This window comes from Bos indicus x Bos taurus, chromosome 28 (genome assembly GCF_003369695.1).
Source record: "Bos indicus x Bos taurus breed Angus x Brahman F1 hybrid chromosome 28, Bos_hybrid_MaternalHap_v2.0, whole genome shotgun sequence".
Taxonomy (NCBI): domain Eukaryota; kingdom Metazoa; phylum Chordata; class Mammalia; order Artiodactyla; family Bovidae; genus Bos; species Bos indicus x Bos taurus.
Genome location: NC_040103.1, coordinates 24,997,611 through 25,012,948, shown reverse-complemented (window position 1 = coordinate 25,012,948; position 15,338 = coordinate 24,997,611). Strand labels below are relative to the sequence as shown.

The following is a 15,338-nucleotide window of genomic DNA, read 5'->3' as shown; positions in this document are numbered from 1 at the left end:
ATGAAGAAACCGATAATCAATACTTTTCTTTCTGCTGAGCAGATTTTTGAGCTTCTCTTTAGGGAACACTACATGATTTCTTAGTAACCGAAAGATGACTATCCACCCAGACATGACAATACAAAAGCTGCCCTTTACTTTTACTACAAAATCATTCTGGAAAAATATTTCTCTTAAAGCACCTATCACAATGTTAGCTCATAAAAGTTAAAAAAAAAAAAAAAGACCGTATATCTGTTTGTTTTTTTTTTTAAAGAGCTCTTTTTGTAAAGTCTTAACGTCATCAGGGATTTATTTAGCAATATCACAGAGAAGCATTAGGGTAGGCAATTATGGAACTGAATCACAAAAAATGTTATTTGACTATTTTTAGAACAGTCTGGACTATGTTTTTTGTTAGTAGCCCATAATATACTGATGAAGTAGCCCAACTTTCCTCTTTATAAAGAGCTTACTAAAAACTAGTACATCTTATTATTTTTCTTAACTCTCTGAACAAAGGTATATTTAACCTTTGACACAGATTTTACATGGCTGGAAAAGTAGAAAAAAAAAGCAAATTCAAATAACTGGGAGACAGAGCTATTTCTGAGAGATGTCAACAATTTTACATGTTTACCATGAACGCCTGGGAACTAAAATAATCAGTTTACCCAGCACATTCCCTTCAACCATTTCAAATTACAAAACCATTGAATTTTGATTATGAGTTGTTGACCTTGTTTCCCTTTGTTTCAGTAGTATGGGGACATTCTTTAAACAAAACAACAACAAAAAAACTTTTACAGGGGTAAAAATAAAGCTTCATTAATCTAAGCCCTAATACACAAGTCCTATGAATCTGACCGGACCTTCCAATATATGCATAAGAAAATAGCTGGCTAAAATAAATAGTGGAAACAAAATACTTCGGAAGCGTATTTTCTGTACAATAAGTAGACTTTGTATTATTCTTAGATTAGATCTGACAAAATATTCACTCAGTAACACTAAGTCATAGTTTATGGCAAAGAAATCTGTTCAGCAGTCTGCAATTATTACCTTAGTCTCAAATGAGTTGACTTGCTTTGTGATTAGGAGAAAGTCATTTGTTTTTCTTGCCAATCTGCAGCTTTATCACCAATAAGAAGGGAACATTGTTCTCTGTCCAACCATCAGCATTATGGAGAAAAAAGTGGCAGATAGGAAAGAGTTTGATAGCCTAAAATATTATAAAGTACAAGTATTATAATTCTTATTTCCATATTTTCTTTCAAAAGGGTTCCTCATTTTGAGTTGCTATTTTTTGGAAAGAAACTGGTATGGAGTGAGGAGTAGAATCATTATAACGTGGTTTTGAGCTGGTAGGTGAACCCACAGGCTGCTTATAGGAACACAGTTCTTCCTTTCTGCCCCTTAACTTCCTCCACCTGTGCTCAGAAGAAAGCACTTCTGATGACTGAATTAAGAACTCTTCAGATTACTTTCAGTCCATTTAAAAAAAAACTTTTCGCATCCAGGTTATAAAACAGTTCCTATTATTGCCAACAACCAAATTCCAAAGGAATAAATCTACCTTAGAAAACAGAAACCATCCACAAAATTGAGCTGTGAGATAAGGAAGAAAACAGGCCAAAAAAAGAGAGAAAATACTATCTAGTCTATAGATCACACCCACTAATTCAAAGTCACTGGTCAGAAAATTGATAATTAGTATGATGTGTTACAGAGAAATAGCAAAGCTGGAGTGCTAGAGTATCTAACTTCTCAAGCAACTTTTTGTAAAACATTCAAACACTAACAAATGAATTGAGGGTCAAACATCACTGGGATAGGTAAAGAGCACTTGATGCTAATCTGGGGGTTCCTAAAAACTGAATTTGCCTCTTAACCAAAAGGGCTGACTAAAAGCTTTTAATTCTTTTTGATATTATCCCAAAAAGAATTGATTGATGAAGTGATTTTAAAAGACAGGAAAAGACAACTGACCAAGTTCACTGCTATTCTTAAAATGAACCATGTGTATCTGTGTAAGGGACATACATGGGGGAATGAAGATAGAACAGAGAGAGTGGAAGCAACAGTCTTAAAGAAAATCAGAGGAAAGGACTAAAAACTGTAAAAAGAATGAAAGTACACTTGCTGACAATGTAGCTTCAGCAGTAAAATGAGAAAAGAAAAATAATACCAGAGTTTCTGCTCAAAGATGCAAGTTTATACCTAGCCAGATGGAGAAGAAACCAAATTACTTTCCAATATTATTTCTCCAAAAATGAAAATGTTTCTGAGAGTTGAGGTTTTTTGTTTTCTTTTTTGGTGTTTTTTTTTTTTTTTTTTTTTTGTGGTGATTGAGAGAATGCTTTTCGTAATAGCTACTAGGACTTTTTTTTTTTTTAGGAAAACTAGGTTTAAACTCTTAACCAAGGGTTTCCAAAGTTGCACTCAGACATAAAGGGGTTAAATCCATTTATATATAACATTTACCTTAGACTAAGATTTATTTTAATTTAAGGGACATCTATGGCTGAGCAAACTAGAAGAAAATTTATGATCCAAGGAAGATCATGAACATCACAGTAGGGATGGGAAAGGAGTACAAACAAAAGAGAAATGATTAATGTTAGACTTTTACAGCTAGAGATATTAAACAGTGCAAAAGACAAACACAAGGTGAGACCCTCACAGAAGGGAAAATAAGCAGTGACAAATACACCTGGATTACCTGAAGGAACAAAACACATGCCCTTTGAAGTCAACAATGGTATTTAATTCAATACTGAGAAGAAACAGGCATTGAAGGGAAGTTGTCCAGATGCCGGAATGCAGACAATTAGTTTGTCAAGTTCATTATGGACAAGAAGAGTTATGTACTGCATTAAAACCAGCTCCACCATCTCCAAAATTAACATAAGAACTCACACTCTTATTTTATACACTAGAGAAAAGCAAAGATTCCAATGATTCTCAATATATTCCAAGAAAATACACAAATTCCACTTCTGATAAAGAACATACTGATTCTTTCCAAACTGTATTTCAGAGCCATAGATGGCATCTTTTTTTTTTCACTTGCCAAGTTAAGAATTATGTTTTATTCAGCGAAACTTCTAAGGACTTCAAGCCCAGGAGGCGGTCTCTCAGATAGTTCTGAGGGACGGCTCCTGGCATCATTTTGTAAACCATTAGAAGAAAGCTCAACACGGAGCCTAATTTGGTTTAAATAAATCCAGACTTCTTCAGAAATCAGGGCACTGAATTCTATTTTGGTTAAGTGTGCCATATCACTGACATCAAAGTTACACAAGTTCAGTACATTTACGGGCAAGTTTAGGAGCTGTGCACAAAACAGTATTCTAACACACATAGACAGTCCCATCAAAATAACTAGTCTAGGACTCTGTTGTGAGGCCAACTATGCAAGAATGTGGATAGACTGTACAACTATGGCTAGGGAATATATACAATGGAAATATACTTTCCCCAATTATTCCAACCATTCAGTCTTTTATAACTCCCTTTATATGCCAAACACTTGTTCCAGGGGAAATAAAAACCTGTACTCTATCAGTACTTGATTTTCATTTATTGAAATAGCAAATAGGACAATTGCCACATTTTGTGAGATGAATTAACAGGACAGCTTCATAGGTAAAAGTCAGCTAGATTTCCCACAAAAGGCCCACGAAACTCTACAGGCAGGGAAATCTTGATTCAATTTCACTTCTTACCCTGAATTGCTCAGAAAAAGAACCCAAAAGCCATTTTATTTTGACTTGTACCAAAGATAAGATTACTTTATAGTGATAAAGTCCCCTGTGGGTGAGCAGATCAAATTTTCCTATAGTCCTCCTAACCAAAAAGTGGCCTTCATTTGACTGTTTAAATTTTATTTCCAAACATAATTGAACACCAACACTGACATCTGTCTGGGCCCCAGTGACTGGACTGTATGACTTCTAAGGTATCTTCCAGGGCTGTGAGGCCACTATTTTACCTTATTTCACAACTCTCATCATAAATTTCTACAAGAGATCAAAATTCCCAGTTGTACTAAATCTAGACAAAAAGGATTTCCATGCATCAGGAAGTTGTGAAATAGAAGGTAGCTATATATTAAAGGTCACATACAGCTACTGATTTACTGGGCACATTCAAAGGAAATGCTGTGCCCATTATTGGTGGAAGTTGTCATGCAATGTCATAAGTTCGTCCGAGATAAAAGATATAATTTAAGAATACTAAACTTAAATAGATTGGGGTTATTTTCATACATGCTGTTGTGAAATAAATGATAATCAGTAGGAATCCACTGAAGTAGTAACATTAGAAAGTAGGTTAATTCATATGAATTCGGTACCTCATTTACACAGCGGTATGCATTCAATTAACTATGTATTGGGGTTATGTCTTCAGTAAATTGCTTATGAATCTCATCTAGTTGAAATTCTATATTTAACAAATGAAATTATTTCATCCACATGCAGACTGCATAATAAGGAATGTGGAAGGGTATTTAAGACGCAAACATTTTGCAAAACTTTACCTATAGCTATACATTTTCAGCTAGCCTCAATTTTCAATAAGAATATGTTTCAATCAGGTTTATGATATGATCTATTTGATACTTTGTGGATGAATTGAAAATATGAAGATGAGGCTGACAGGAACAAGAGAAAACTGTTTTCATCAATGGCCCGAGAGCCATTAAAGAGACATTGAAGGGCAACATGACATTTTGTAGGGTTCTACATCAAGTAGGAGTTATTCTCTCATTATAATTGGTAACTTTGAGACTATGATGAACAGGTTGGGCTAACTTAAGGGCCAAGTATAAATGAATTCAATTATCACACCATGAACAAAGGCAGAAGATGAAACATAAGGCTATAAAAGAGGTAAAGCAAAAGGTTTTACAGTAAAACGTAAGTGTAGAAATAATGTTAGATGACCAGTTTTCTGAGTGAAAATGTCATTTCAAACAAATTTATTTCCTTGCTTCATGATAAAGAGAATTCTAAAAACAGTAAAGCCAGCATACAATCACAATCCTGCAGGACATATAATAAGCATGAGCTTTGAAAAAAAATCACAGAGCACACAATGGGATGGTACACTGTGAAACCTGGGAAATAAAGAGTTCAACAAGGCAGGAATCATATGTGGTTCCCACCAAGGGGTTATCAGTAGAGGCAAGCCGTTCATGGTGCTACTTACAATAAGAGACTGGAAATATTTTAGTTGAGATAGGGTATTTTCATGTATTCGTTTTGGTAAATTGCAACTAACTTCACAGATCTGAATGTTCCCCTACGTCAACAATGGTGTTTCAAGTTTAGATTGTTAAGGAATTTATTCAAACTTAGTGACAAACTGATTTGAATAACTGCAGATGTATTACAGTGGATTGTTTTGAAGGAAATTTGCTGTTTTTGAAAAAAAAAAAAAAAACAGTACCTTTTGGGATTTTAATTCTTTAAGTTTACTACGTCAGGGTGGTGACTTAAAGAAAAACAAAGCTAATACTTAAATTTGGCAGACATTCAATGAGAACTGAATAGAGAATGGATAGACGGATGGATGGATAAAGGTTCTTACAACTTTATCCATTAAATCTGTTGAGGAAATAATTTCTGGTGGGAGCTAAGGCCTAAAGTCTAAAACAAAATATCACAAGGGTGTATTCCTGATAGTCTAATACTAGTAACATCTTATTGAAGCAGCGGAAACAATAAACAATCACTTATTTATATACTTATATGTATAAGAAACCTTAGGCTCACAAAAATATACATGTTTTAAAACAGAAATCTAAGGCACACAAAATACTAAAACAAGTCAATGATTTACTCTATTTTACATATTCAAGAAGCAGAAATCTACTTGACAAGATGATGGTCAATCAATGGACATTTTGTTATTTACAATCCCTTCATATTCCTTTAGTCAAAATCAGTCAAAAGCTTGAAACTGATACTTTGCACCATATATTATTTTAATATAAGTTACAATGAGTTTTCCTTTAGATAGCTTGTTGGAACTGTTTGCTTTTGCACCAGAAATGTGAGTGTTAGCGGTTGTGAGCTTCCTATGGCATTTCCAAGGGAGAAGCACCAGTAGGTTTTCCATACTCCCAAGGAATCTGACACTTTGAATGTTGTAGCACCTCTGCATTTTAACAGAATCAAGTATTTCATTGAAATTTCTTCTTGTTCTAAACATTTTAATTGGGAAATCACTTTTGCTTTGCTATAAGTTGAGTCAATAAAGCAATGGGAAAAATAATGGGAGAGCTAAAATAACTGGAATGCCTATTTTCCTGTTACCTAGAAAAAGATAAGTTAACATTTCCCCAAAACAATATACTTAGATAAACTACTTTGGATTAGCTGTTAACGGACAAACCATGTTTAGGATACCATCCCTACTGTTTATTTAGAGAGTGTGTGTGTGTGTGTGTGTGTGTGTGAGGGGGGCAATGTGTGATGATGATGATGATAGGAAATTTACTATCAAAAAAATTTCTACAGGAATTTTATTTGTCTTCTGAACCAGAATGACTTTCAGAATGAATAAGGGGTAGATAAGGTTCTTGCCACATAATTTTTTAATTTTATCACCTTGAAACTTTAGAAGCATTTGACTCTTCAGAATCATCTTATGTCTCATCTCCTTTTGGAAACATCTTTTACGGATTATATTACAAAAGCTGGGGTAAAAGTAAATCAGGGCCATTGTTGCTCAATCAGAAGAGATCACTCTTATTTAGTTCCAAAGAAAAGTTAATCAATATTGGTGATATGCTTCCTAATTCCAATTTTACAGAGAATTAACAATTTTTGCATGATCTAACTATTTTATATAAGTAGCTAACCTTTGAATGAGAAAGGACACATTTAAAAAACACAAACCATATACATGATTAGGATACACATTGCAGTTAACAAGATGGAACTCTACACAGCAAGAATAAATGATTTCTCTTGTATGCAAGTATGCACAAACAATAGACAATAGGATTCTTATACTATACTATTTCAAGTTACTTTTAAAAATAGAAAGTGCTTTTAAAATATATATTTACAATTTATGAACAGCCTCCAACCATTACTAACAATAATGAATTATTTTATACAGGAGAAATATTTTAAGAGAGAAAACACTTCATTGGTTTATTTCAAAGGAATATGCCGATTTCCTAGCAATGATTGGAAGATGTTGGAACAATGGCACCATGAAATAATAAATCAGCTTATTTTTGTGTCGATGTGGTTAAGCACCAGGAGCTGTGTAGAGTTAACACTGTGTGTCTTAATTTTACATCATAGCACATGAACCTGTTAAAATCCTCTAAAAATGACTCGTTTCATAGTAAACAATTTAAAGCACCAAACTGAGTGATTCTATCAAGGTTAACACCTAACCAAAACATTTCTTTATGTATTTAAAACTATAAAACTTTAATTTTTGCTTAAAATGTGCACCTTCTACCAATTGTCAAAATATAGTCACAGTTAAGAAATACCCACCCCCAATTTTTTTTTAACCTCAGCCTTCAAATGGGTGAGATGAAGCTATAGTAAACGACAACATGACTTTCTTTTAAGAGCACCTTGAAAAAATACACTGCACTCGCAAAGGCATTAAGAAGGGGAGAAAAGCCTTCAGACCCAATGGTTATAGGGCCCCGCAACGTGTGTGAGAGCATAAGGGGACACAGTGACAACATTGTCATGGGTTAATGTTAACGCTTTGTGAGAAGGAATCTGGCTAAATTCATTAACTTCTGTGGACAGTTCAATACCCTCGTTAGCTGCCTGGTCTTTCTGTTCGGAGGCTTTAGTTTTCTTATTCTTAGCTTCTTTTGCCTCAAATTTAATCTTGTTTAGTTCGAAACCGTGTTGGGGCTTATTCAGGTTTTTGTGCTGGTAGAAGACAAGAGAGAGGCGCGTAGGGTGATTTCGGTTGGGGTGTTCAACAGGAGTCGTGGCGTGAAGCTCCCGCCGGGCGCACTCGATCAGAACCGAGCCGTGGGAAGGCGCTATAGCCACGCCGCCAACATTGGCATCCAGGAAGATGTGCTCACTGTCTGACCAATACTCAACAATGTGGGGCAGTTTATCCTCAGCAGGTGACAAGGGGTCGTCTGACAGGGGGTCGTCTGATGGAGGCTCATCTGCTTCAGAAGGCTGCTCGTCTTCTTCCACCAGAGAGGAAGCAAGCTCATGAGGAGAAGTAATGAATGGAGGCTGCTGGTTTGGCTGATTGGAAGTTAGCTGCTCAGATGGGCCAATGGGAGGCTCAGAATAACCCAGGGAATTTGTCATAGGAGTAGACAAGGTGGGAAGAGGAACCACTTCACTAGGCTGTGCAATTTCAGCGCATTCCCCAGCAGCTACATTAGCACCACTGTGTCTCGCAGAAGGCATTACGCAGTGGGGATTGCTTCCTCTTTCTGAAAACCCGTACGAAAGTGATCCATCATTCTTAAAAGGAGCTGTTGTGACCAAAGCAGTCTTAGAGGACCAGGAGAAGGCTGGAGCGAAGTTTGCCTCTTTCCCTGGGTGAGGAATGGACGGGGTTGGTGAGTAGCTTTTAGTGTTGTCCGAACCTTTGAAGATAAGATGGGGTTCAGTTTCACTTTTTATTTCAGGTTGCGCAGGCTCTGTTTTATTTCCTAAACAGAGAAAAGGATACCAAATGTAAAGATAAACATAAACTAATTTGGTAGTTGTTGTCTTTTAAAGATAAATACAAAGATGAATAGAATAAAACCAGATGATGGCAATGATGGTCAGTTTTGTTCTATTTAAAGTCTGACATATGCACACATTAAAAATTATAGGTGGTTTGGGTATGCTTTTTCATTCAATACATTTTTACTTAGAATTGATTACTTTGGAAATAATCATTTAAAAAGTCCACAAATTTAGCAGGATATCCATTGTCTAAAATGGTACGATACTAGAAATGACCCTAATTGGCTATGAAGTAAATATTAAAACTATACATCAGAATGCAGTGCAGATGATAATATGGGGACAGCAGGTTTTCACTACCCAAAGAACTGTTTAGATACATTTTAGATATTGCATGATCAAATTTCTGAAAAAATTAAAGTAAGTAACAATTGATAAAGATTTCTAGATAGCAAAAGCATCATAACTGGCAAAGTTTATTGTTAAGCAAAAGGAAGTAACATAAATAAGCTATATGTAACCTCAAAACAAGTGTATTTAAGCTGCATTTCTTTCTCACAAAGTAGGTAGCAATTTATTATGATGATGATATTGGCCAAAATGTGGGCCATCCACTCTGACATATCCATGCAAATCTCATATCAAATGGAAACATTTTTCTTGAGGACGTTCTCCTTTTCAGAAGTTCTAGCAAAATGCTTGAAAGGTGGAGCTCCCCTGGTGGCTCAGTGGTAGAGAACCTGCCTGTTCCTATCCATGGGTCGGGAAGATCCCTTGGACAAAGAAATGGAAACCCACTTCAGTATTCTGACCTGGGAAATCCCATGGACAGAGGGGCCTGGTGGGCTAGAGTTCATGGGGTTACAAAAGGAAAAAAAAAAAGTTTGAAAGGCAAAAGCAGTAGATCTTAAGAATCAAAAAACAGCAAAAGTAAAGTGGTGCTGTTTTAAAACAATAAAAAAAGAAGAAGAAAAAGCTCTCATGGGTTATATTACAAAAGAACAAGAAGTTATAGGGCAAATATTGTACATTTGGCTACTAATAGAGTACATATTTTAAAAGAATAACATGTAAAGATGCAATTGGGAAATGACAGAAAGGTGAAAATGTTATGACTGTCTTAAACAAGCAGCATGGAACCAGATATGTGAATCTTAAAATAAACCTAAGTATCTGTAAAGTGGAGCTACCAGCATAAAGGAATGATAATTCTTCCTCGCCTCTTCCCTAACTCTGTTGAATCTTTCCCAGTGTTATATAAAGTCTGCACTATCAGTTCTCTCATCTTAAAAAAAAACAAACAACTTTTCTTAAAAATACAAAAATCGAAGAAGTTAAAGAATACCTTGTAGCTCTGACTTTGAGTATCAGTTTAAATTCATAGTATTAGTTTTTTAGGCTCCCTAGAGGAATGGCTGATTTTAGATATGGGGCAGGATTATATAAGAGGAGCCTAGAACATCTTGTCAGCACAGAAAATTAAGGAAGTTATCAAAGACAATCAGGGTCACGACAAAAGAATCATCTTCTCTGAATAACACTCTTATTCAACTGCTTTCCTAACACCTCAACTTGAATGTCTGACAGGTATCTTGAACTTTTACCATGTCCAAAAGTGAGCTTCAGATTTCATCAGGGTAAACCTTTACACTTTTTTGGTCCACACTCCAGATTTAAATCTATCAGAAATCCCATTGATTCTACCTCAAAACATCTAGAATCAGACATTTCTCATGTCCTCCTCATTAGCCACTCTGATCCAAGCCTCATTGCCTCTTTCTTAAGTTGTTAATGGATAGCTTGTTTATCAACACCTTAATATTTCTCTGCCCCATCTGACTCTAGCTACAATCCAATAACTAGAATGTTATTTTTGAATCGGATCATAGCCCCTCTCTATGATGAAATATCCAGAAACCTTCCTCTCCCTCACAATACAGGCCAAAGTTTTACAGCAATCTACAAAGCCCAGGGTGAACTGCTCAGATGTCCCTCTTACCTCTCTGATCTCATATCCTGCTGTTCTACCCATTTCACACCTTGCTCCAACCATACATGTGCTCAGTCGTGTCTGACTCTTTGCAACCTCATGGACTGTATCCTGCCAGGCTCCTCTGCCCATGGAATTTTCCAAGAAAGAATACTGGAGCAGATTGCCATTTCCTATTTCAGAGGATCTTCCTGCCCCAGGGACTGAACCACATCTGTTGAGTCTCCTGCATTGGCAGGTGGATTTCTTACCACTGCGGTACCTGGGAAGCCCTCTGTGCGCCAATTATAATGGCTTTTTTGCTTATATCAAGTATTCAAGGTAAATTCCTCTCTCCTAAACTTTGCATTTGCCACGTCTGCTACCTGGAATGCTATTTCTCCAAATAAAAACATTGCGGATTCTCATATTCTTTAGGACTTTACACAAATTCCTCAGTCAATCCTTTTATGACAACCCTGTTCAAATGGAATTCTTTCAGAGCACTATCTCCCCTCTTATTCACTGCTACAGTACCTAGAACAGTCCAAAGTAGTGCTCAGTAATATTTATTGAATGAACTACTTAAACTGATGCTGAAGCTGACGAAGTAAGACTTCAAGGAAGTGATGTCATTTTATCTGTGTTGAGACAGCTTATTGGTTCACAATAGCTGGGGAACAAACGATAGGAACATGCTTTGGTTTTGTACTTTTTTTTAAGTATAAATAGAGGGGGAAAAAATACCAAGAAATACTGATAGGTCACTTTCTGGTTGACTTTTAATTCTGGTAAGAATATGGAAATATACTGTGTCTTCCTTTGAATTCTAAATGAACTATATAAAAATAATTAGCTAGTTGGATTGACTGGTATCTGATCTAAAGTTTTCTTTCATAATGCCTCATTCTCAAAAGAGTAGCAAAGATGAAGCTGCAAAGGCCAAGTGCAAATGCAACTGCCAATGGAAGTTGCGCACAGAAGATTATCAGAGTCCATAAACCTTACCTAAAAGGGGCAGTGATGAAGCCTTACTATTGTTTGCCATTGAATTATTCTTCCGCTTGATTCGAGGAATAAATTTCTTTTCCACAGCCCTTATCTTATGTGCCAGAACCTCTGTCATCATCGCTGCTCTCTTCTTCCCAGAACGAGGAACAGGTTGAGTAAATCGCATTCTTTTTCTCTGGCGGGGTGCAAGGACCATGATGGCCCCAGATTTGATCTTGGCTTCCATTCCTTCCCTTGATCCAAACTCATCTGTGTCTGAAAGTTTATAAAGAGGAAGCACATGCAGCTGCTCATCTTGAGGAATAACACCAAATGAGCGGTTATCTTCTCGTGTTAAAGTGCAGACCTGATAGGAAGAAAACATGAAATGGGAACCAGAGATCCTGCACATTCATCACAGTTATTCCTACCTTCTTAGTGATTCCTACCTATTTATTGTTGCCATTGTGAAAGGGAACTATTTTCAATTGGTTACTGTGATAAGTTAATTCATTTTGGAAAAATATTTTATATATCAAGTTACTCAATGCTATTCAATATGAGTAACTTATCAATTGTTTTTAAGCAGACCAGTGTAATTTTGAGTTGATTTTCTAAGTACATATTATATGTGTTTATGCATTTTATAATATTTTCAATATGAAGGCTTCTTTGTTCTATTCCATCTTGTTCCACAGTTAATAGTTACTGAATTGTTCACTATCATCATATTAAATAGCAATGAATAAAAGATATTACTTCAGGCTACAAATCACACTATTTCTTACTATTTGAATAATGTCACATTCCTTGGTTAAAGGTGGCTAAATCATGAGGAATTTTCTAATTTGCTGTGATTTTCTCTATGATTTTTTTCACTTCTGCTTCTAAGTGAAATTCATCTACACATATATTACCCTGTCCTGTTTGTCAAGGTGAGTTTTTTTTCTCTTCTTCATTAAAAAATTTGGCAGATATTAATGAAGCAAAAGAAGCCCAGATTTCATTTTCTAACAGGACTTATATACCCCAATACTTTTAAAAATAAATTCGCTGAAATATTTTATCTGGATAAATAATTGTTCTGCTCCATTTTGATTTTAGTTAGGAGTATAACAGTAAGTCTGTCTTTTTCTTGGATGTAATATAGGACTTTTTAAGAAAACTTTGTCTTGGACTTCCCCAATGGTGCAGTGGATAAGAAGCCACCTGCCAATGTAGAGGACACCTTCTTCGATCCCTGGTCCAGGAAGATTCCAGACACCAAGCAGAAACTAAGCCCGTGTGCTTAGAGCCTATGCTCCACAACAAAAGAAGCCACTGCAATGAGAAGCCCACACTCTGCAATCAAGAACAGCCAATGACCATAACTAGAGAAAGCCAGCGCAAAGCAACGAAGACCAGCACAGCCAAAAATCAGTAAATTTTAAAAATAAAAATTTTGTCTTGAATATAGCCAATCTCAGCCTTCTCTTTACTTTATAAGTTATTTTTGAGGTGGGAGGGAGGTTCAACAGGAAAAGGACATATGTTTACTTATGGCTGATTCGTGTTGCTGTATGGCAGAAACCAACACAATATTGTAAAGCAATTATACTCCAATGGAAAAAAAATTTTTTTCTAAATTATTTCTATTCATTGTAGAGAAATGAAAATACCGGGAAATGTATGAAATTCCTGATGTTGACACATAAAATTATATTTATCATAAATTAATATTTTAATGGTAATTAATTTTCAAATGTCATTAAAGAGCCATCAAAAATATACCCAATGATCTCAAAAAAAAAATTTATCCAATGATCTCATTATTTTTCATTAAAACATTTCTTCCACAACTAAGATCTCTTCCTAAGACAGCAAAGTATTTTAAGACTGGAAACTGCAAGATTTGATTTCTCCAAGTTGATAGAACTTGATGGATACAGATAATGATCTATGTTAAAGGTTTTTAAAGTCACATGCCTTTCTAAACATCTACTGCCACATTTACCATCAAGGTCTGAAACACTGAACTCTTTACGGTGTAATTTGTTAATAATTTTAAAATAATAATCTTTAGAATTGGAATATTTCATTTATAAATGTTTACTTCAATTTATTTGGTCACAGGGAGACTAAGAAGGGGACAAAGACAAGAGCATAATTACAAAGACCAGGGAAATAAGGAGGAAGAAGAGTTGGCAGAAAACTTTCAGTTCACGTTTTCAGAGGTGGGGAAATCTAGCATCACGCCAAGTTCTAGGCATGTGCCTCATTGCATAAGCAATAAGAGGAGTGCAAAGAACAAGCACTGAATAATACATAAGAAGAGAAGGGGAACCAAAACTTAGTTTGATTCTCAACCTAATCTAACCTGATCACTAATAATTATCTCTAATGAAGGAACTCATGGAAAATGTACTAGCCAAGCAAGATGTTGAATTACTCTTCAGCTAAGATTCATCTGGATGGATTTGTAAAATTTCAACATTTGAAAATAACATTAGTCTCAGAGACCAGAGTCAACATCAGTGAAAAGGCATGATACACCAAAAAAAAGTTATTTTTGCTCCTTAATCTGTTGCTGATAGACCGCACAGACCAAAGAAGGAAGGAAGACTGCATTTTAATGGATCAGACGGTACACTTTCAATCAAAGTGGAACAATCATAGCTCTGTCTTCAAAGAGGCCAAACTGGTATAGTTCAGAAATAGAGGCAATCACTCTCTGTTTTACTGGGTAAGAAGATATCTACTTAAAGCAAACTCATTTCCCTTATAAAAGGACTATTGCATGATCTCTCCTGAGATCTTCTCCTTACTTCAAATATATTTTGATTGATTTCATGCTAGAAGCATGTGATTGTTTTCCATGGCTGTAAACATAACAACCACATATATGTGCAAATATTTCTTCTAAATATTCCTACAAACTAGTATTAAGAACCAACATTAAAATTTTGGCACACAGTTCCCTCACAAAACCCCTGAAATACAGGGGAATTCCTTGGTGGTCCAGTGGTTAAGACTCCACGTTTCCAGTGCAAGGGAGATGGGGTCCTATCCCTGGTCAGTGAACTAAGATCCTGCAGCCCGTGATGTGGGGCAACAAACAAACAAAAACCCATGAAGTACAGATGGCAAAAAAAGAAGCATTAACTAGCTTAACTTCCTACCTACCAGTTTGATAGCCAAGAGTGGTAGCTTTGAATAACCATGTAGTCCTCCATCCCAACAAACCTACCACAATATATAATTTGAAACATTCAAAAAAATATTTCAGGCTGGTTCTATAACTTTTGGGGAGCACTGTTGATATCAGGATCTCAGCTTGAGACTATGTTGATGGAATCTTTAGAATTAAAAGCTACCCAGGTACATACCACTGTGCTCCCATTATTCATGTTGTGAATGTCCCTGTGGGGATGGGCACAGAAGTCTAGGCAAGCAGTGACCCCAGAGAAAGGACGACCTTCTTTCTTCCCAAGCCGACATTCTCGGGCAATATGTTCAAGCGCCACCTGAAGAGTAATGAATTACCCACAGTTTTAAGAGACAAAAAGAATCACCTTCAATAAAGATAAAAAATCACTTTATGACAAGTTTATAACTTAGTTACACTTATTATTTCAGAGATTTAGATTATCACAGTGATTGTGTAGTTTAGTAATATTCAAGGTAAAGAATTTGAGGCTATATGAATTAAAATGACAATCACTGAA

The 15,338-nt window shown here is 35.8% G+C and overlaps 1 protein-coding gene and 1 long non-coding RNA gene across 4 annotated transcripts in view; one reads left to right on the top strand and one right to left on the bottom strand.

Annotated features, from left to right (window-relative positions):
• Positions 1 to 241: 241 nt before the first annotated feature.
• Positions 242 to 15,338, bottom strand: part of TET1 (tet methylcytosine dioxygenase 1) — a 135,784-nt gene continuing 120,687 nt past the window's right edge. For 2 of the 3 annotated variants that reach the window (XM_027530769.1, XM_027530770.1), the window contains 3 exons: positions 15,000 to 15,137; positions 11,653 to 12,001; positions 242 to 8,653 (listed from right to left, as the gene is read on the bottom strand). In XM_027530769.1, coding sequence (XP_027386570.1) covers positions 7,641 to 8,653; positions 11,653 to 12,001; positions 15,000 to 15,137 — 1,500 coding nt within the window. In that variant the 3' untranslated portion in view covers positions 242 to 7,640. The remainder of the gene's footprint in view (positions 8,654 to 11,652; positions 12,002 to 14,999; positions 15,138 to 15,338) is intronic. The other variant, XM_027530771.1, reaches the window with a different exon arrangement.
• Positions 8,472 to 12,825, top strand: LOC113885451. The gene is made up of 3 exons (XR_003509214.1): positions 8,472 to 8,560; positions 11,740 to 11,805; positions 12,785 to 12,825. It is a non-coding gene; the product is annotated as an uncharacterized LOC113885451 (long non-coding RNA).